General features: G+C 49.7%; 1 protein-coding gene and 1 non-coding gene across 2 annotated transcripts; both read right to left on the bottom strand.

Moving 5' to 3' along the window:
* Positions 1–14,613: 14,613 nt before the first annotated feature.
* On the bottom strand, positions 14,614–14,685 carry LOC114508251. Its single transcript, XR_003685500.1, has one exon. It is a non-coding gene; the product is annotated as a small nucleolar RNA SNORD113/SNORD114 family (small nucleolar RNA).
* Positions 14,686–17,149: 2,464 nt separating this feature from the next.
* LSM5 (LSM5 homolog, U6 small nuclear RNA and mRNA degradation associated) lies at positions 17,150–21,192 on the bottom strand. The gene is made up of 5 exons (XM_028525830.2): positions 21,083–21,192; positions 19,843–19,938; positions 19,544–19,571; positions 18,714–18,786; positions 17,150–18,353 (listed from the first exon to the last, which is right to left on the bottom strand). The coding sequence occupies exons 1-5, from the start codon at positions 21,126–21,128 to the stop codon at positions 18,321–18,323; spliced, it is 276 nt and encodes a 91-aa protein (XP_028381631.1). The 5' UTR covers positions 21,129–21,192; the 3' UTR covers positions 17,150–18,320.
* Between the last annotated feature and the right edge of the window lie 326 nt (positions 21,193–21,518).

Below are 21,518 nucleotides of genomic sequence, written 5' to 3'. Positions count from 1 at the left end.
TGCATGTTCCATCATTTCATTTGTCTTTGTAGTGCCCTGGTAAATTACAAAGGGTACTGGTATTATCCACCCTCCTCCTGTATGCAAACAAAACAAAACGGATTGCCCAGATGTAAGTGGTGAGCAAGGAGAGCTACAAATCCACTTTAAGCTCTCAGATCTTCCGGCTCCAACCAGTGTTCTGTCTTCTGCAAAATCCAGGGGAAAACTGAAGCTGGGTCTGTGGGCCATCTACCTGTTCCAACTTAGCATCCAATGAAGGGCTTCTTTCTATGGGGTGCCGGCAAAGAAAAAAAAAGTAAAATTAAACTTGAAGTCCCTAATTAATGTCTTAAGTGAGAGTTCATTACTTTTTATTATATATTCTTTTTCTGATCATTAAAGTGATACACATTTGGGGTAACATTTGGCAACTACGTGAAAGCATAGAGAATAAAATGTCAACCACTCAATCCCACCACTCTGACACATCTTTTATTTTGCTATTAAAATACAAGCGAAGTATATGTTGATTGTCAACATTTTGAAGGGGCTTGAGATTTTTATCTCCTTTCAAAAGGAGCAGGGGTTCGCATAGGCTAAGAAACACTCTCCACCCCAAGGATACATCACCTCACACCCATGAGGATGGCTGCTATTAAAAAAAAAAAAAAGTGGAGAAGCCGTGGAGAAAAAAATTGAAACCCTGTTCACTCTTGGTAGGAATGTAAAATAGTACAGCTGCTATGGAATAAATATGGCAGTTCCTGAGCAAATCAGATTTAGAACGACCGTGTCACTCAGCAATAGCATTTCTGGTTATATACCCACCACTTCCGGTCATACAAGAAGAATTAGAAGCAGCATCTCAGAGATAATTGTACCCTCAGGTTCACAGCAGCACTATCCCAACAGCCAAAAGGCAGAAGCAAACCAATGTCCACCAAAAGATGAATAAAGAAAATATGGTGTATACATGCAATGGCATATTATTCCGCCTTAAAAAGGAAGGAAATTCTGACACATGCAACAGCATGGAAGAGCCCTGAAGACATCGTGCTAAGTGAAACAAGTCGGTCACAAAAAGACCGATGCTGCATGATTTCACTTACCCGAGGCACCTAGCGTAGCCGAACTCACAGAAACAAGCAGTACAGAGGTCATTGCCAGGGGCTGGGGGGAAGGAAATGTGGGGAATCGATTCGTGGGCACAGAGGCTCCGTTTTGGAAAAGGAAAAGTTCTGGAGGTTGGTTGCCCAGCAGTGGGAATAGATTAAACACCACGAAATTGCACTCTTGTGGTTGATGGAACACAGTACCTTTTATGCCAAGCGTGTTCGACCTCAGTTTTTAGCCCAATTATTGAAAAGGAAGAAGGAAGCAAAGACGTGGCAGAGCAGCACCACATCAACCCGTGTCTCCTTCGAGGCGACCACGTTGCAGATTCATGAAGAGGCCACCGCGTCACCGCAGCTTTTCCCCGTGGGACAGGCCGTTCAGACCCTTTGCTCTCCTCCTCCTCCTCCTTCTCCAGCATGATCCTTCTCTCACTGTCTCATTGTGGCTGTTGTTTAATGCTTTTCCTAAAGCTGAATTCCCAGACCGAGACCATCATCCAGATGTGGGCTGATCGGGGCAGAATGCTCTGGAGCTGTTCCTCCCTGTCACCCAGCAGGCCCACGCCCCCCAGCCGTGCGCTCTGAGAATTGTTCTGAGAACATCCCGAACTCAAACCCCGGGCCCACTTTGTGGAAGACGCTTCCCCCACTTGGGACATGGGCCTTGGAACCTGAATGCAGAGTGTTTAATGTGCCTGTTCTAGAGCTCATGTTTTGTCTCAGCTGCGTTAAAGTAAATGAAATTGAATCACTTCCACGATCAAAGATGAAAAAAGCCACTGTATGTCTCAACCTAACTAAAAAAGACCAGATCTGAACGGCACAGGAGCCCCCTTCCCAGCTCCTTCAGCTCTATCAGCACATGATAAACTTTAACGTCTGAGCTTTTGTTAGACCAAGACTGAGGAAAACCGCAGATGCGGGAGTAGGCATCATTTAGTATGCCTGCATTTCATTGGTCGCGGCTGCCGCCACACTGGGCTTAGGGGGAAGCTGGAGCCGCAGGCGGGCAGAGCAGGAAAGAAGGCAGGGGTGGATTAGAGCTGTGTGTCGGAGACGGGGGCCAGGAGAGAGGGGCGGGCATGCCACCCATTTGCCAGCGAGGCCTCACAGGTTTCACTGGGGCTCAGTCTGTGTCAAGGGTCCTGTGATTGACATCTACAGGCTGTTAGCAAGGGACTTCCAATTGCACTTAATTGCCCCTGCCCTGCAGTAGGAAATAAACCAGGAAAGGAAACCTAATGTCTGTCATTCCCTGAGACTTTAAAGGACATCTGCACGTGCTGGGCTGATGGTCCTGTTCCGTCCCCGCCCGCCCAGTTCTGAGCCAGAGTCTGAATCAGAAAGAGGAAACATCATTCTAAAGGAAACCAAAGGAGAGAGAAGACACCATCATGTTATGTTTAATTATGCATATTATATGAAACATGTGTTAAAGTATTTTTTAATTTATATGACATGCATGTGTGTGAAACAATCCTTACTAAAATAGAAAGATATACACCTTATGCCACATACCATGTATGTAGTATGTAACACATAAAATCATAGCAGAAGTACGTAAGAAGAGCAAAGATCAATGTCAGTATCTCCTGTATTCCAGCTGTGAAGTTAAAAGAAATTCAGTGTTTTTTTAAATATTTTATTTATTTATTTTTAGAGGCAAGAGAAAAGAGGGAGAGAAACACCAATGTGTGGTTGCCTCTCATGTGGCCCCCACTGGGGGGACCTGGCCTGCAACCCAGGCATGTGCCCTGATTGGGAATTGAACCTGTGATGCTTTGGTTCTCAGCCCGTGCTCAATCCACAGAGCTACGCCAGCCAGGGCTGAATTCAGCATGTTTTTATGGCATAAGGCAGACAGTGACCCGGAGCCAAATCTGCCTGTTGCCTGTCTTTATGTGGCCTGTGAGCTAAGAATGTTTTTCAAAGTTTTTAAAGTTTAAAAAGGCTATTTCATGGCATGGGGAAAGATGTGAAATTCAATTTCGGGGTCCATAAAGAAAGTTTTACTGGGTCCATAAACAAGCAAAGGCAGTTTATTCAAGGCTTGGTACACAGCGAGGGGGTCAGCCGCCCTCAGCCGGGTTTTGGCAGAGACTCCAGGCAGGCAGAGGAGTGGGGGAGGAGAAAGGCGTGGGCCTGGGGGAGCTGCGGAGCTGACAGAAGTGGGGTCTCCGACGTGATTGGTCAGGGGAGCGTGTTTGGCCTTCTCCAGTTGGCCCCAGGTTGAACGTAGGGGCGGCAGTTGGGGAGGCTGTCAGTTCCCATCCACACGGAGGCCACCTGGGGCCCACTGCTCTGGGAGTCGCTGTCTGGCTTCCTGGACTGGCCGCTGCAGGTGGCCGGTCCCAAGTTGTTGTCAGTTTGTACGTGAGTCTCTCGAGTGCAAAAGGCTAAAGGTCGCTTCAATTCCACATTTATACAACCACTAGCCACATGCCAGGAACTGCATCCAATGCTGGGAACAGAGAGATAATGCAACACGGCCACCAGCCCACACGGCGGGCGCGGCGGGCACACGGACAGCCCGTAAGGAGAGCAGTCCACACCTTACCTGGTGTAGAGACGGAATTAAAGCTTCTCTCGAAAGAGCCGCTGACCCATAATCCTCCGAAAGAGGTGTCGCTGCCTTCAGAGGCGGTGCGAAGCCCTTAGATCTAGGAAATGTATTTATATCTTCCCTACCGACTTTTAAAAGAATGTTCTCAGAGCCCACGCAGCAAAATGATAAATCCGTGACATTTCTTCGCCTAACAGTTTCTAAACGTCAGTGCTCACAATAGGACTTCCTTTGATTCATTGTGGCTTCCACTGTGACAAACCAGAAGGGTGAAAACTCTTTAAAAAGTAGATGGAGCCGAGTGTAACAGGGAGATACATGGTAAAGGAAGGAAACTTGATTTGGGGCAGTGAACACACAATATGATTTACAGATGATGTGTTGTGAAACTGGACCCCTGAAGCCCATATAATTTTATTAACCAATGTCACCCCACTACATTCAACAAAAAAGAACAAAATAAAAAAAAATAGATTAAGCCAAGATGCAACAGCTTCCCACAACCAGTTTCCTGATTGCTTTAGAAACACATTCCTAAAAATTGGATGGCACCAGCCAATCAGCAGTTGTTACACCTCAGGCAATGGGAACCCCTCTGTCCAATGCAATTAGCCAGGACCCCGGGCTTTCCGTCTGGCCCCGGTTCTCCCCCGCCATCCCACTTCAGGGTGCTCCATCCGTCTGTCCTTCCTGGACCCTACAAGTTCTGTGGAGCTCACCAAGGTTTATCAATGGCATCTATCACTTCTGACACTTTCTATTGGCCAAAACAAGTCACATGGCCAAATGCAAGCCAGGAAGGCAGGAAAGTAGGAGCCAGAGAGGAGTGAAGAATCGGGGCCAGGGACACAGACTCCCTCCCAGCACCCTTCTCGGCCTCTGCCTGCTGGTGCAAAGGCACAAACAAGGAAGCTCAGGCAACCTGCCCCGCAGCTCCACCCCCCAGTCTCCTCGGGCTGGTTAAGGGAGCACAGCACAGCAGCGAGCTGAGCTTCCAAACAGGCAGATCTCGGTTTGCTGCCTAGGGTTCACCATTTGCATTGTTGAAACCTTGGGCGCGTGATTTAGCCTTTCTCTGACCCCCATTGTTTTCATCTGCAAAACAGAGACAATAACAGTACCTTCTTCAGGTGTGAAACATTGCACTGGCTAGGGCACAGCTGCAAACAGATGGCACCTCAGGCTAGACAATTGGACAAGAGTTTAATAAAGGGTCTCACCTCTAGAGGTATGGGCAGAGCTAAGGGAAAACAAACAGGGAGAGGGCAGTGAGCCTCCGGGGGTTAGCAAGGGACATGGCCAACCCACAGTGACCCACAGGAGATTAACACCCAACCGCCTGGTCCTTCCTCCCACCCCCTCTCTCCCGCCAGCGCGGCCCGGTGACCAAACCCAATGGGCAGCCGGAGGACGGGAGCCTGGTGCTGCAGCCAAGACAGGGGAGCCTCCCAGGTAGGGGCTGCCGGATCTAGCAAACGAACACAGCAGCCCGGGTAAATTAAACTTCCAGACAAACAACAAATGCCTTTTTAGCACACGTATGTCCCAATACTGAAATTCAGATTTAACGGAGCCCCTGTACCTCCTCCAGCAACCCTACATCCCAGAGCACAGATGAGGGGAGGGCACGTCTGGGGGGCAAAAGGAGAGGCTGCAGCACGAGTTTCTACTGTCGATGATCCTGGTCCACCCCTTTCCATTCCTCCCTACAGGTGCTGAGCTTCCCGGGCCAGCCTTCTCTTCCATTAGCGCTAACGAATGAAAACCGCAGGCGTGACCTGAAAAACGAATGACCTCCCAGCAGCTGGTAAAGGGAACCTCAGCAAGACTCACACCTCCCTGCCAGCTGCAGCAAAGCCACGAGGTGTCTAGATTCAAAATTGTCCGAGAAAGTGGCTTTTTGAACAAAGGCGTCTATCTTCCAAAACAGCCCGACTGTGAAAGTCAGCTTTTACCTCTTAAAGTCTGGGATTCCACTTGGTCTCCTTTTGTACTAACACATTCCCCTGATAATGATGTTTAAACTGGTATCTTTGTTTTCTGGAAAGTGTAAGTACTTATACATTTTTCTCTCTTTTTTAAGTGCAGAAGGAGGGATTCCATTGAAGGGTGTGGCTCACTCCACTCCGGGGGGCAGGGGAGCCCACACTCCGCAGGGATGGCCAGCACACCGCGGGTCGGAGAAGAGGTGACGTCGCAGCCTGGGGGCCAACGGCGGTCTGGAGGCAGAGTCCCTTCCTCTACTGGGGACCTCAGTCTCTTTGCTTGTGGCCTTCAACTGATCAGAGGAGGCCCACCCACACTATGGAGGATCATGTGCTTCACTCGGGGTCTTTTCATGCTGGTCCATTCGAGGTTGTTTCCTGAGGCTCCTGGTTACTTCTCCGCCTGCGCTGTCTAACTGTGTTCATCAGGCAACGAGGCTACGTTTCAGCGGCAAAGACAGTTCTTAGTGGCTTAACCCAACAACGAATGCTTATTTCTTGCTCACGTAAAGATGAATACACATCAGGCAGCTTTCCTGTCCCCCATGGGGCGACTGGAGGGTCCAGGCAGTGTGCATCTCAGCACCCTTCTGTTTCGTCCGGTGGCCCCCACGGCCACCCCCAGTGCTGGGTGGCGCTGAAAGCCCTCCCTTGGGACAGAGGCCCAGGGGCAGCACAGCGGCCTGGCCCAGCCTGCACGTTTTCTTTAGGTGGGGGAAAAATTAACAGCACTTTTTTTTCTCCCACATGCACAAGCTAAAATAAAACCTATGACTCGAGCTAGATTTTTTTTTATTTAAGCAAAGAGTTGGAAGGCCTATATTAAAGTAGGAGTAATAATAGTATCTACCTCGTCGTGAGCAGCAAGCAGGCTCACGCCTGGGAAGCAGGTAACAACTACGCATAATGAGTGCATTTATCAGAGACATAATGAGTGCACTTATCAGAGACCGGCTCTCAAAATCTCAGACCAAGAGTCGTGCGTGGGGGCACTGGAACAGAAACTTGGGATGTGGAACCAACAAAACTGGGAGCGTTTTGTACATGGTTCGGGGGCCGGGGATAGGGGAGAGAGACCCAGTGACCAGTCCCGGGACAGAGGGCAGCCGAGCAGAGGACCCTGTGGCCCTGGGCCTGTTGGAGGGGCTCCCCCGAGGGCCTGAGCGGGGCCCCGCAGGAAGGCAGAAGGTGGTGACCAGGAGTCTGCATGAAGGTGACACACCCGAGGGCAGGCAGGAGGGCTCTTCTCGGCGTGTCTAAAATGACGTAAAAGGTTACCAGTTATGGTATAAACTAAAACTAATTGTGAACGCTTTTCCGTCTTTGCACCTGCGAGCTCACATCACTAGTCTATCGTCTTTGGAGCATTTTGAGGAATGTTAAACAAATGCACACGTAATGTTTACTTGCAAATAGTCATCAGAGCTGGCCTTTCTGAACTGCGTCGTCCTGTGTGCTGGGGATGTTAAATGTGGCGCTTAGCTTGGTGTGTGGCTCTTAGCTGCAGGTGGCAGGAGCCCTAGATTCAAAGCCCAGCTCCCCAGTTTCCCGGGGGGTGATGTTGGGGACGACCTCACCTCTGCATCCTTCAGGTGCTTCCTCTGTGAAATGGGGGGATAATAAGAAGTTCACCCCTGAAATCTCTGTACAAAGTGCTGGTCCATAGTAACACTAACACGTTAGCACACCTCATCTCATGCTGTCACAACAGCACGGTGAGGTCGGTCCAGTATTCATCTTACAGACAAGGAAACAGGTTCGGGGAGCTTAAGCTCCCTGTTCTAGTCCGTGCAAACTCAAACCTAGGTCTTTCTGACTCCGACCCACACATGTTCTGAACCTCTGTGTTATGCCAAACTCCCGTTTGCCAAATCTGCAGCATTCTGAAAAGGGCAGAATTGTTTTGGATCTGTGTGCATTTATTCCACTTTTTAACTTTTGAAGAAACTTTCGCCAGTTTGTCGGAAGGGCCGTTCATTCAGAGCGGGGCCAGGGCCCCAACAGATCACCACCGGTGGCCCGAGTCGCCAGTTCTGGGTAAGGAAGAGCGGGCTTTGTCCCAGCCACCTGGCAACCTAACCTGAGCGGGAGGTCAGACGGGAGATGTGGCAACGCCCAGCTGAGACCAGGGCGTTGCCGCTCCCTCTGGTCTCCACAATAACAATTAAATGCAGGCATAGTCACCCAGCAGTGCGGGGAGGGGCGACACAAGGGTTGGGGGACTTGTCCTTGAAGTCGGTGCTGCAGCCGGGACCAGGACTAGGGCTTGGGGTGTGGGCGGGGGAGTGGAGACCACGTTAGTTGAAATGGCATTCCTTGAAGTTTTCGTTACCTTTTGTTTAGACATCCCGTCTGAGAGGGGGTGGGAAGTGAAGACTGAAAGTCCCACTGCCCGAATTCCTTGAATCTTTTCTTAGTGAGAATTGGAGTTGCAGGGTCTGTGTCTAAGCGAGGACCCGGGAGGCAGTGCCCCCTGGCTTCGCGCTGCTCTGGTTTATGTTGCGGAAGAGCAAGGCCCAGCCAGACAGGGATCCTAGAGCCGAGTCAGCGTGGGTACCCAGGTCTCCTGAGAAGGGGCCGTGCCCCTGCCTCCTCGCTAATCAGACCCCAGGAAGACTCTGTGATGGAGACAAATGGGAGGCGGGAATGGCTCCTCTTCATCACCAAGGAGACAAAGCCACAGAGGACGGAGGCTGCTTTCCCCGAGAGTTAACACGAACCCCAGCCTCCCCCCACTCCCCAGCCCCAGCCGCCGGAGGAGGAAGACTTCACTGCTCTAACCGATGAGCGTGGGCTCCTCTCTGTCCCAAAGCAGGGAAAACAACTTCACTTATTCTCCTCTACACGGTGTCCTAATTGGTCTTCACGCAGCCACATAGCTCAGGACAAGAGCCTTCGAAATTAATGGTGCTTTTCTAAGAGTAATTGCTTCTGCTCTAATCATATGCTATTTCTCGCTACCCACGGGGGGTGGCATTAAGACTGCCTAAAGGAATCAGCACATTGCCCGACATGCACTGCTCTCAAGCCTCCAGGTTGCTTAATAAATGACGATGAGTCACCCCGGGCCAGGCAGTCACCTCACATCCCTGGTAACCCGTGAATCGGCTTCTCCAGGGGCGAATCAGAACGTGGGGCCGGGGGAGGTAGGGGCTGAGGTAGTTTCAAAACTTCCCTTCCAGCTGTTTTAATTGAAGCCAATTCACATAACACACAACTGACCATTTTCTTTTTTTTAATATTTTATTTATTTATTTTTAGAGAGGGAGAGGAGGGAGAGAGAGAGGAAGAGAGAGAGAGAAACATCAATGTGCGGTTGCTGGGGGTCATGGCCTGCAACCTAGGCATGTGCCCTGACTGGGAATCGAACCTGCGACACTTTGGTTCGCAGCCCGCGCTCAATCCACTGAGCTACGCCAGCCAGGGCTACAACTGACCATTTTCAAGTGTACATGTCAGTGCTGTCCAGTGTGTTCACGATGCTGTGCAACCACCGGCTCTCTGGTTTCCGAACTTTCCCGTCACCCGTCGAAACACCCCGTCCCCATAAAGCAGTCACTCCCCATTCTCCCGGCTGCATTCCCTGGTGACCCTGCCAGTCTGCCTTCTGGGTCTACGGAGTAGCCTGTCCTGGGTGTACCATGTCAAAGAAATCGCACAGTGCGTGACCTTTGAGTGTCCGGCTTCTTTTACCTAATGCGTTTTCAAGGTTCCTCCACGTTGCAGGACGTATCAGTGCTTCAGTCCTTTTCATGAGTGTTTAGTATTCCATCGCGTGAATATGCCACAGTTTGTTTATCTGTTCCCCGCCTCTCCTGGATCCGGATTGTCCAGGTCGGGCGCCGGTACATACTTGTTCATGGAGTCCAGCGCCCCCCCTTCAGCTGTCCAGGCGGCAGAGCACCTCGCTTCTGGCCGGGAAACAGTAGGTTTATAGTTGCATGTGAAAGAGTCCATTCTTGTATTATTTATTAACTATTGTGTTATTTATTTGCATTACTACTGTAACCCTGTTTTTGCCCTCCCCTATATATAGGGCTTGACCCAGATGTCTATCACACTACTATTATGTAAAGTGGTACACGAAGTGCCCCAATAGGAAGTTGCCTTTGACACCCTCAGACATATGGAGACTATGAATTTCCCCAGGGGGTTTATACTACATAGGGAAATTATGACTGTGGCCTCAAAGTGCCACAGGAACAAAGGTAGAAGTTACCTGTCACACCGAGGCAAAACCACACACGTTTCTGGGTATTAAATAGTATTACTGAGTTATTTCTCATTTGATTTGGTGTGATGATGGTATTACTGTTCTGTAAGAAAACAGGCTCATTGTTAAGAAACGTGTACAGAGCCCTCGGGGGGAGGGTGCAGTGACATATGGACGGAGACTCGCTCTAAAGCACCACGGCCCGAAGAAGAACAAACACTCGAGGAAAGGCGGAGAGCAGGGCTGGAGGGAAGGGGGGGAGAGAGGCGAGGCAACGATGGCGCGTTGATCATCGCTGACTCCGAGGACGGACATTCTCTCTGGCTTTGGGATGTTCGAATGTTTTTATAACACAATCGGTTTTGGGGGTTTTTTTAAAGATTTTTTATTTATTTATTTTTAGAGAGGGAAGGGAGGGAGAAAGAGAGAGAGAGAGAAGCATCAATGTGTGGTTGCTGGGGGTCATGGCCTGCAACCCAGGCATGTGCCCTGACTGGGAATCAAACCTGCGACACTTTGGTTCGCAGCCTGAGCTCAGTCCACTGAGCTACTCCAGCCAGGGCCATAATCGGTTTTTTTAAGGCTCGCTGGAAATGAACGTGTAAAGGAGTTGACCAGATGAGGTTTCCCTCTCTCTGTCTCTGTGTATGTGTGTGTGTCTGTCTCTTCATCCCTTCTCCCCCCCCCTTCCTGTCTCTCTAAAATCAAGAAATAAAAAAGCAATTTTTAAATGTAGTCTTGAGCTGAACAACCACGTAAGGAGAGAGAGAAAATGAGCGACAACCAGCAGCTTCCACTACCATTCCCAAGCAAGGAAGGGTGTTTATTATCCTTTATTTCTCCTGGGGACCACTTAGAAAGAGGTGGCAAAAACCAGGTTTCCAGGGTCCGCTGCAAAAACCTCATCTTCTGTCACTGGTGTGGGTGCTGCCCTGCTCGGCCTTCTGCTGACGCTGACCCGGGGTCTGCACCCTCGCTCTCGTCTATACCGGGGAGAGCAGAGCTAAGCCGCGGACAGACTGAGCCTGCCGCCATCCTCAGGACCCCTGGGTGCAGCCAGGCAGGTAACGGGAATGTTCAATTATGCGAACCAACAAATATCCCCGCTTTTCTTTCTTAAAAGCACAAACACTAACTGCTTTGACCTTTGTCGTTATCACAAGCGACCTGTACGAGACCGGAGGCTGCGGTGCGGGGCTCTGTGAAGGGCAGAAGACCTTGCGAGGAGAGCTCAGGGCCCTGCAGGAGTTCCCGGGAAGGAGTGCGTGAGCAAGCTCTGACCCGAGGGCGCCCACTGCACACCTGGCACCGGGGGCGTGCTGGGGTTTCATCCGGTTCAGATACAGCACGTCGCACAGAACCTGCGACATCATCTACACTGACACACGCTCTCTCATTCACCTTGCACCCAGCCCGGAAGAGCACATTCCATTTACAGAGGAGGGGGGTAAGGCTTAGAGTCGGGTGAGGGCTCCAAGGTCACACCACTGGGAAGAGACAGAGCGGGTATTAGAAGCCAGATCCACCCCGCCGCGGTGCTTCCTTTAAATGCCTCCCTGGGCTGCCCTGGCCAGGTAGCTCAGTTGGTCAGAGCACCATCCAGATGCGCCAAGGTTGCAGGTTTGATCCCAGTCAGGGCACACACAAGAAGCAACCAATCAATTAATAAATAAGTGGAACAACAGATCAATGTTTCTCTCTCTTCCTCTCCCTCCTCCTCCCTCCCTCCCTCCCTCCCTTCTCTCTAAAATCAACAAATGAAATCTAAATAAATAAATAGACTCCCCCTGAGCCCTCTTCCTTTCCAGCTCTTGTCCCCTCTCAGCCTCTCCTCCTGCCCTCCCCCACCATGCCCTTTGGCCCCCCTGTGCCCTTTGGCCCCTGCTGCTGATTGTCAGCTGATTGTCGGGGCCTGGAGGCAGATGAAGCATCATTCTAGTAGCACAGCCCCCTTGCAGAAGGAGGTTCTTTGGAAACAAACTGGGAAGGCACACCTCTAGGACGCACAAGGGGAGGTGCAGGTGATTTCAATCAGGTTCGGGGGCAGAGGGGGGTCACTGCATCTGGGTAACTCAGCCGGCACCAGCGGCTCATGAATGCAAAGCAGCATAGCCCAGAGCTCTGAACCAGGTCCCGGTGACCCAAGCCCCTGCTCCCACTCAGCCCCTGAGGCCCTCGGCAGGCCCCTCTCTGGACCTGGGTGTCCTCGAATAAAGAGCAGGACTGGGCCTGGAGGTGCTGTGAGCTCCTCTCCGACTCGGGCACACCTGGGTCCTGTGACACGAGAGGCCACAGACAGCACAAGCCTGTGACACCCTCGGGCACCTGTCACGGGGCCGGCGGGAGCCCAGGCTTCATTGAATGAGATCTTCGCCTCGAAGGAGCTCATCATGTCTTCTCAAACAAATGTCAGGTGGGATGGAAGAAACTGAGGCCCAAGCAGGCTTGGTGGGGGTTGCCGCTCCTCAAGCTTCTGCAACCCCCACCTGTGGTGACATGAACACCCAGTGGGGCTCTGGGGGGACACCGGGGCCCAGCCGCCCCACGGAGCCTGTCATTGCTTCCCCAGCCTTTCTCACCCTCTTGCTGGTGCAGGCTGCCTCCAGCCTGACTCAGCTTTCTCCACTGATTAAATGTCCCACTTCCAGCTGCAACCACCAAGAGAGGCTCTCCAGGTGATTCGGTAAAGGGAAGAAGGAGGTCCTTCCCGTCTCCTACTCCCCGAAGGAGACAATAACCTTGAGGGTGACTGAAACTGATGACAAATAACAGGGTTGCTATGAGGAAGTGTTAATGGGGCCCATCTCCCAAGGGCAGCAATTATGGGACAAAAGATAACTTCCTACTCCATTGTCACCACTTAATTAGCAAATATCATTTGAGCCCCTGTGGTAGAAGATCCAAAAGTGACCAGAGGCTCAATTCCTTGGGGGAGAAGGGGAGATGTTAGGGACTAAGTGACCGGCAGCTTGAATTATTTCAATGGAATTGCTGTCGTGGAGAACCATGAAAACAAGCTGATCTGGAGGCTCTGTAAATAACAGTGATGATTGCCGCCATTTACTTATTGAGCACGGACTATGCCTGAAACCACACTGGATGCTCTCTGTGCCACATCTTTGTTCAGCTTCACAGTCCGGGAGGTGGCTCTCTCTCCCAATGTACAAGTGGGAGAATTAGCGCCTACACTCATAATAAATGATTAACTGGGGTTCGAGTCCCCGTAAGTCTGATTCTAGGGCCCATGTTTTCATCCACACTATACTTACACATTTTTTTTTACAACAGAAAATATGAAAAGGATTCCCTTTTCCAAAAGCAGTGTAAAACGACAGACAGTCAACCCTTTACCTGCCCCAGTGGTGTGATCCGACAGTCAGTACAGCCTCAGTTCCAGCACTGGGGTTTGTTGGCTGGAAATGAAAGCCCAGAGCTTGCTGGGTGAAGTCTCAAACGGGCCCCCAGGCATGGAGGGCGAGGACAGGCTGGAGAAAGAGGCGGCGTACTCTGGGTTAGCAGGCGGCAAACTGAATAAGCGAGAGAACTAACTGGTGAGGCTGGTCTGGGGCAGCCTCAAGACAGGTAGGTCCGCACCCGCCCGCCTGCATCTTAAAGGTTTGTGTGGAGGAGGCCTTACCTGGGTTCGGAAACATCTTCCCCCCAGAGGGTCTGCACAGCACCGTACTCTCCAGGTGGGGTCCTTGAACCGGTCCCTGCTGGGCTCCTGTGGTGGGCAGCTTGCACATTTCAAACATGGGGAAGGCGGTCAGGAGCCTCAGATTGCTCGGGTCCAGCTCTCTGGTCCAGCAGCAGTCCCCATCCTCTCGAAGTCCAGAACTTTGCTGGAAGCCTTGGCTTCAGCAACTAGCTGCCTGTTCCACAGTGCCCTCTGGTGGCCAGCTGATGTCATACACGCTTTTTCTTTTTAAATTCAAGAATAAAATGTCTAATAACCAAAGATTCCTCCAGGGTCAGCCTTGGCTAAAGGAGACTGAGTCTGTTTTCCAGTCATTCTCTGCTCCAGCCTCGTGCCGGCTGACCTCACATTCTTCACGCGGGGAGCAGACAGAGCACAGATTTGGGGGCCAGGCTGCGCTGAGGTCATGCACTGGCCACCCCACTTAGGTCTGTGAGTGGGTCTGCCACCACAGCACCGTGAACGCGCCCCATCTCGTCTGATCTCGGAAGCTAAGCGGGGCTGGGCCTGGTTAGAACTTGGACGGGAGTCGTCTGTTAACGCTGCTGGAGCTCCCCGGGGCTCTGCCTCTGACCCGCCCTGCCTGCCGGCAGCCAGAGCCCAGCCGTCTCTGCCCTGAGGGCCAGTCCACCAGACTCCTGAGATGTTCAGGTCATCACCTAATCATTTCATCGATTCAGTATTTTAGGGGTTTTTTCTTAGTATATGTAATTATTATCCTAACAAAGAACAAACTCCATCTTGAGGCTGACCCAGAACAATAAAACTCCTTAGCAGAACCTTTACGACCCGAGTCAAAGAGGTGAACCCTGTGTCCACTCACTCACTTTGTACTGGGCAGCAGGATTGTGGTGCTTGTTGTGCATCACCACACACAGTCCCAGCTGTTGATGCCTCGATGTTCCTTGTACATTTATTTATACTGAACGGTTCGATCGTTATTCCATTAATAACAAATCCACACCTACGAAATCAATAGGAGACTATGATCTCTGTTTATTCCTAACGCCTCTCTGCAGGAAGTTTCCACAGAGGGACGAGACTAATAACGTCCCACACTGGACCTCAGTTTCCAGCATGTATCTTCATCGTCCACGACTCACTCGCCACCAGTCTTCACCGCTGGGCCACACTTGCGACTCCTTCTTCGTTCATTTCTACACTTGAACTGATTAAATCACTAATTCATTGATAATAATTTAAAAATGTGTGGTTCACCGAAGCTCAACAACAAGATCCTCGCATATCTTTACTGTCACGTTATAGAACGTTTTAAGATATTCAGATGCCGGTGGTGTCAGGTGCTAGCAGTGACCCAGACTCTACAGTTTCTGGTCCAACAGTGTAACAGGACTTGTTTCCCTGGAAACCAGGACTTTGCCTGGCGTGCACCGCTGGAGGTCGCTGTTCAAGACTGTACAACACAGAGTCGCTTTTTTGAGGTCTCCGAGACCTGTCACGTATAAGCACTGAGAAGTGGTAGGAGGGTGAGGGGGTCTTGTAGGACTTCCTGGAAGAAGTGACACTTGAGAAGTCATCCGAATAAAGTTTAAAGTCAAAGGCATTCCCACAGAGGCTCAACATAAGCCAAAAACCCAAGGAGGAAGCAGCCAGCATTGCAAGTTCTGTGTTACTACGGCAAGATCTAGACATGGCCGACATGGTCAACAGGCATCCCTCATGGTCTCCTGTTCAGGAACTTGGGCACTTGTTGCGCAGAGGGTGAGTTACTGAGGGGTCCAAACGCCCAAGTGCCATGTGACCATGCTCCGCATTTCAGAGAAACCACTCACATGCTCACTGCTTTGCAGGAGAGACGTGCGGGACAAGGGGGGCAGCCTGGGAGAGAAAGGAGGTTGTTGTATCAGACTTGAGGGCTATGGGAGTCTTGGAGGGGACCAAGAACCAGCACCCCTCTTCCACAACTGAGTTCTGAACCAACTGAGAAAAAAGGCTAAATGGTAACAGGGTGCAAAACATGTTTTATGTATCAGTTTTATTACTGACAGACACTAGATGATGTAACTTGTATTTGTGGGCTATAGTTAACTCCTTAGTATGTAACTCCCAGATAATTCTGATGAACCCACAAAACCACAGGCATGATGGACCACCCCAGTCTTCTTCCTGTCTTCATGCAGACCCCACTAAAAGTTACAGCCAAAAGCAGGGAATGACACATGCTCCCTGAAGGCAACTCAACCCCAAGAGGAAAAAGGAGTCGAGGCAAACTGCCTACCTCCTCTCCTCCCGTCTCACATCAGGTGGTAGGTCACTCCGCGTGTCCTGGGCAGAGTGGACGAAGGGACCGGGGAGAGGCCCGGTGCATTATTACACTGCTCAATCTCCCACCAAGAGACAAACACCACCAGGAGTGGAGAGGTCTGCCTCCCTTAGAGTCCCATTCTTTTTGTTCTTTTCGCCCACTGGGTGTCACCGTTAAAACTGTGGAGAACCAGAACAGCCCACCATGAATTCACTCTCCAATACCAACCAACGCGAGCAGGCAGGGAAGACAGGAAGGATGCTGCTGGCACCTGCGGGCGGGAGCCAGGGACACTGCCAAATACCCTGTAACACTCACACGCCTTGGAATTATCCAGACCCAAGTGTCAATAATGGCAAGGTTAAGAAACCCTTATTTAGAATAGTACCAACTTTAAATGAATTTCGATATAAGACCAAAGTGTAAGCAGATGGGAGAATCACACCCTCATCATTTTTACTGTTAAAGACTAGGTTAAGCCATGGCTGGTGCAGCTCAGCAGACTGAGCGCCGGACTGGGAACCAAAGGATCACCAGTTCAATTCCCAGTCAGGGCATGTGTCTAGGTTGTAGGCCAGGTCCCCAGTAGGGGGCGCTCAAGAGGCAACCACACATTGATGTCGCTCTCCCTCTCTCTCCCTCCCTTCCCCTCTCTAAAAGTAAATAAATAAAATCCTCAAAAAAAAAAAAAAAAGGACTAGGTTAAAAGACGCAGTTTATCTGTAGGCAAGGGAACTTCCTATTACCGAACCCGGAATTCATCGCAGCCGCCTGGCCACAGACTGGATGAGCACAGGCCTCCCCGCGAGGTGAGGCTCCTCCAAGACTCGGAGCACGTGCTCCCCGCAGGCAACGAACCCCTAGGAGGGAAACAGTAGCAGCTGAGGGTGACCGCAGTGTAGGACAGAGAGTGAAAGGGCAGTAAGAGGATGGCACGACACCCTTTCACCCCCCTCGGAAAGGAAAGGCACCGCAGGTGGGAAAGCGTCCCCCCAGGAAGGCTCAGGCTCGGGACCAGCGGCTCCCGAGAGCAGCTGCGAAGCCAGTGGGAAGGTTGCCAGCCGGCCGTCAAAGCCCAGGCCGCCGGACATCAGCCGTGGTGGGAGGGTTACACCGTGAAAACCAGAACATACCACGAGTCAGTGCTTTTAGGAAATGCAGTTGGGTCCTTTTCTCAGGTGGAAACACTAATAACTGAAGATGGGGTCAAGACTTCTGTGAAACCAAGAAAATGTAAAGTACCAAAAGACACAGTATTAGCCCAGAGAAGTCCCTTCTAATCCATAGGTGCCGCAGTCAAAAACCGTAAAGGACGAGACCAACATGACTACAGAAAAATATTTTTTTATTTATGTCAAAAAATGTACCACTAACAGGCAGTCTATTACAAACTGGGGAATTTAACCTGCAAATAGACGACTGAGAACTGTTACAAATTAGTAAGAAACCAGAAAAGCATCTCAACGGCAAAAGTCTCACGGCAGTAATTCACAAAATACAAAATAAATAAAGAAAACGTCAAACACACAGGTTTTGCCTCTAGAGATGTCAGAGAGGAGCGAACACAGCCAATGGTGTGGAGCGTGTACCGGGCACCGTGGGAAACCGCCCACAAGCTGGTTGCTGGCAACACGATCATATACGCCCTTTGACCCTACCCAGTTCTGCGTTTCTTCGGAGAAACATAAAACTGTATAAAGGCTTGGCTAGAGCACTGTGGCCAATAGTAAGAACAGGCTACACAGATCACGGTAAACCCATTTAACGAAACACGGTGCACACGTTAACGTTGCTGAAATACGACACGGAAAGATGCTACTCATTTAAATTTTTTAGAAAGTCTTACTTGGAGACTACAAAACAGTGTCATCAGGGTCGGAACGCTTTTGTAAGTACAAAATGTGTGCCGAGCGAGTCCAAGAGGATGGACAGCAAAGCCTGACGAATGTTTTCCTTTTAATTCATCTGCATTTCTACAATGTGCGTGTATTTATTACCTGCGTATTTTTGCTTGTTTTTAACAGGAGTTAATGGAACTTGAGTTCACAAGAAAAACCTTAACTTCAAAGCATTAGTTTGAATTGAATTGAATCGTTTCATTTTTTTTTTTAATGCATCTGCTCAAAAATCAAAGTCCATCATTTTGTCTGGAACAGTTTGAGAACCAAGTAGTGGCCGTGCGAACAAGGAACAAAGGCGAGCGAGGGACAGCATTTAAGGACAGGATTTGTGCCAACGGCTATTGTGGCACAATAATTAAAATAACAACCAACCAAAAACACCTTTATTGTAGTCTTCAGAGAACAAGTTGTTCTTTTTTTCTTCCAAGATAAACATGATTAACTTACAAAAATGGCATTTACAATGCCTCTTCAAAGCATTCCCCTTTAACGGGAACGTAGCTTCACAGACTCCAGACACTGAAAGGCTTAAAAAAAAACTTCTATTTTGTTGCCATTCTAAGACGACATAGAATCTAGCATCAGTCAAGGAATCCATTCATACTTCAGGTCCTTCCCCTCCAGGAACCAGCTGCAAAGGAGAAAGAAGTTTAATAGCACCACCACGACACCCATCTGAAAACACCCACCAAGAGCTCCTCGGGGACCAAAGCTGCTTCGGCCTCTCGCCCCCTCTTCTCCATGACGCCCTCTCGATGCCACCGCCATCAGGAAATACTCCGGAAAGTAAGATTAACGAGCGCAAGCAAACTTATCTTCAGGTCCAATGTCATCATCAATAGCTCGGCTTTCAAACCCTGACCGCCAGGGCATCCCTTTCCCGTCTACTGCACCACGGCCGTGAGCACTGGGTCAAGCAACTGAGTTCCGTAATCCCCTCCCCAGCAAAACAAATGGCCTAACACCACACACAACAGCTTGGCTGTCTTACCATTGTTATATTGTTTCCATTTAGCAAAATCTGGTCTAATTTAGTGATCCTTCTCCCTTCTGGTGTGATTTCGCTAAATAGGTAAAAAAAACAAAAGAGAGTCCAGGTAAACAGAGATAATCAAAGCCAACATTTCATCCCTGAAAAGGTTATTATTGTATATGATGAACACGAGGCCAGACAATCAGAGCAACAGTTTTCAGAGATGAGGTTATCCACTGGGTGATGTACATTCTTCCCAAAGGCAACAGAGTGGACTGATTGGCCTAAGACCCACCATCCCCACTAGGGCTGATCTTCATAAAAGAAGCTGAAATGGGTCAAGGAGATCAAATATGAAATAAAACGTTCACTATCCTCACTCTCGTTACTCTTACTACTGATTCCTACCCATTAGGCCAATCTGTAATCAATTCAGTTCTGAAAGCAGAGATGCTAGTTGCAATCTTCATAATTTGTGTCAATGAGCCATCCTTCACATTCTATCTTACACATAAATTAAAGTCATCATTTAAGAGCCCTAATGCACTTAATGTCAATTCCTTGACTTGACCTGAGCCCCACTTTTAGCATCTTTTACCTTAAAGCTTTGTCTCTACTAATGTCCGAGCCATTCGGTAACACTGCACTGAGGTACTAACCCTCAGATCCAACTTCACGAGCGTACTCTCAGAAAATGAAATTTCTATCTTAAGGCAATTCCAGCAGACAGTGTTTTCTCATACATCATTTTACTGACTCAACAGTATAAAACTGTCTTCAATTTTAAAAAAAAGAACGATTTCCCTCCCCCCATGCCCGCCAATTCTTTAATTTGTAACACTACTCACAACTCGGTGACATCTTCCAGGACCATGTCTGAGGTTGGTGTTAAGGAAATAAGTACATCAGGTTGAATTTACTCCGGCCTTCTGCCTTTGTTCAGTTTCAACTGCAGCATTTAACACAACAGCTCAAATTCAAAAAGCTTGTTAAATTACAGATCCACTTAGAACAGTATCACAACTTCCCTGAGAATGCGTTGGTTTTTATTATAATTATCAGTAAGTAGACCGTCTGTAGTTCTTACTTCTGTTCTTAAATACTGAAGAAAAACCCCTACCACCACCACCGCATGTTAAAAGGATACTGACAAAGTCATCAAATCCGAGAAGCGTGCCAACAATTTCCTTATCACTCTTCATCACGATGTGAATTCTTGATCCTATACACTTGTCCACAAGCTCTATGTATTTTTAAAAGGAAGAAGGACACGATTATTTTACCAATTCATTACCTCAACAAGTATTTGCGTGCCTATTGGCACTTATTACTCGCGTACGGTGGAAGATAAACCAGGAAAAGGATTCATCCAACAACTAGATTTCATACTACACATCTCTGTTCAACCACTATATTAACAGAAACGTGCTCCTTGTCCTACACTCACCTCTCCTTTGTAGCAATCTGTCAGGGTTGTGGTTTTATATTAGATTGTGTAATTAACACATGAACCGCCCCCACCCCGGACTCCCAGCTCCACGAAAGCAAAAACTGGTTGTTTCCGCTTATCACTGTATCCCCAATGGACAGAGCCTGCTGAGTATTCAAAATGAGTTTGTCATTGAAAAGTAAATGTTTTAATGTTTAAAGTCAAATGAAGGAAAAAACTTCGATCACAACCCTGTCGAATAACTGAATCACTCTTCAGCTATAAACACTAGGGTGAGGCCTGTCTTCACCCGCGAGTCCTCCTTGTCACCCTAAGAAGTCTAACCTCGGTACTCCGCAGCTAACACCCCTCTGGAGCGGGCCGGGCGTTGTTTGGTGGGATGGTTATGTATCCAGTGACCTATTCACTCCCGATTTGTGTGCTATTTGAACGCAAAAGCCGTGACTGAAAGTTGTCGAATCGTGCGCAGCCAGGTGGTGCGCAGATGCTTGGTAACTGCTTGTTGAATCAATGAATGACAGAGAAAGCTAGTTTCCAGAACCCTCTCTGAAAGCTCACTCCAGCCCCTGGTGCTTGTCTCGACAACCGGCCAGCTATGGGACAAAGCCGGGGGCGGGGGGGGCTACCCTGGGAGCTTAAACGCCAAACTGAGGAATAGAACTGCTCGCAACAAAAAAAGGATGGCGACGCATTCACCAAATGCAGACCTCTTCCGGGGCGGTTTGGTTCGGGGAGTCACCAAGTCCCTACGCCAAGGCCCTCTACCACGCTGGGGAAACGCGGGGGCCTGGGGCCAGAGACAAGCGGCAGAGGGAGAAAGCAGTGGGTCCCATGCACTTTCCTAACGCTCGGCCAGGGCTGCCTCAGCCCACAGCCCCCGGGCCCCCAAGCCCCAGCTTCACCTCCTCACCCCGGTTTCCCCCGGGACAAGCATTACCTAGAGGCAGCAGCTGCGACGGGTTAGTGGTAGCGTTAGCCGCCATAGCGACGCCGGAAGTGGTCTGCGTCCATCGACGTCGGGCGGTGAGTTTGAATGAGCGCGCTTCCGCTTTTTCCCCCCCGCCGCCGCGGTCGGTGCAGGCTCGGCTAATCTAAGGCCGAGCGTGCGATCGCGCTAGCCCTGCTCGGTCGCGCCCGGTCCCTTCATTCACAGGCAGAGACAAGGGAAATATTTGTCCACTGACTATTCTGCGACCCTCGACAGTTATCCACGCTCCCCTTGAAGTTTCCGAGAAACATTGAAAATATCTTACCTTCTGAATAAATTCATCGAGGGCTCATTAAGGAAACCCACAACCAGCAATTTTTGTAAACTTTTCCAGAATGGGAATTTACATGGTTTTTTTTTATTTTTCTATTGTATTTAACCCATT

The sequence above is a fragment of the Phyllostomus discolor genome, chromosome 10 (genome assembly GCF_004126475.2).
Source record: "Phyllostomus discolor isolate MPI-MPIP mPhyDis1 chromosome 10, mPhyDis1.pri.v3, whole genome shotgun sequence".
In the NCBI taxonomy this organism is placed as follows: domain Eukaryota; kingdom Metazoa; phylum Chordata; class Mammalia; order Chiroptera; family Phyllostomidae; genus Phyllostomus; species Phyllostomus discolor.
Note: the sequence above shows the minus strand (reverse complement) of the source record. Positions and strands in the feature narration are given on the sequence as shown.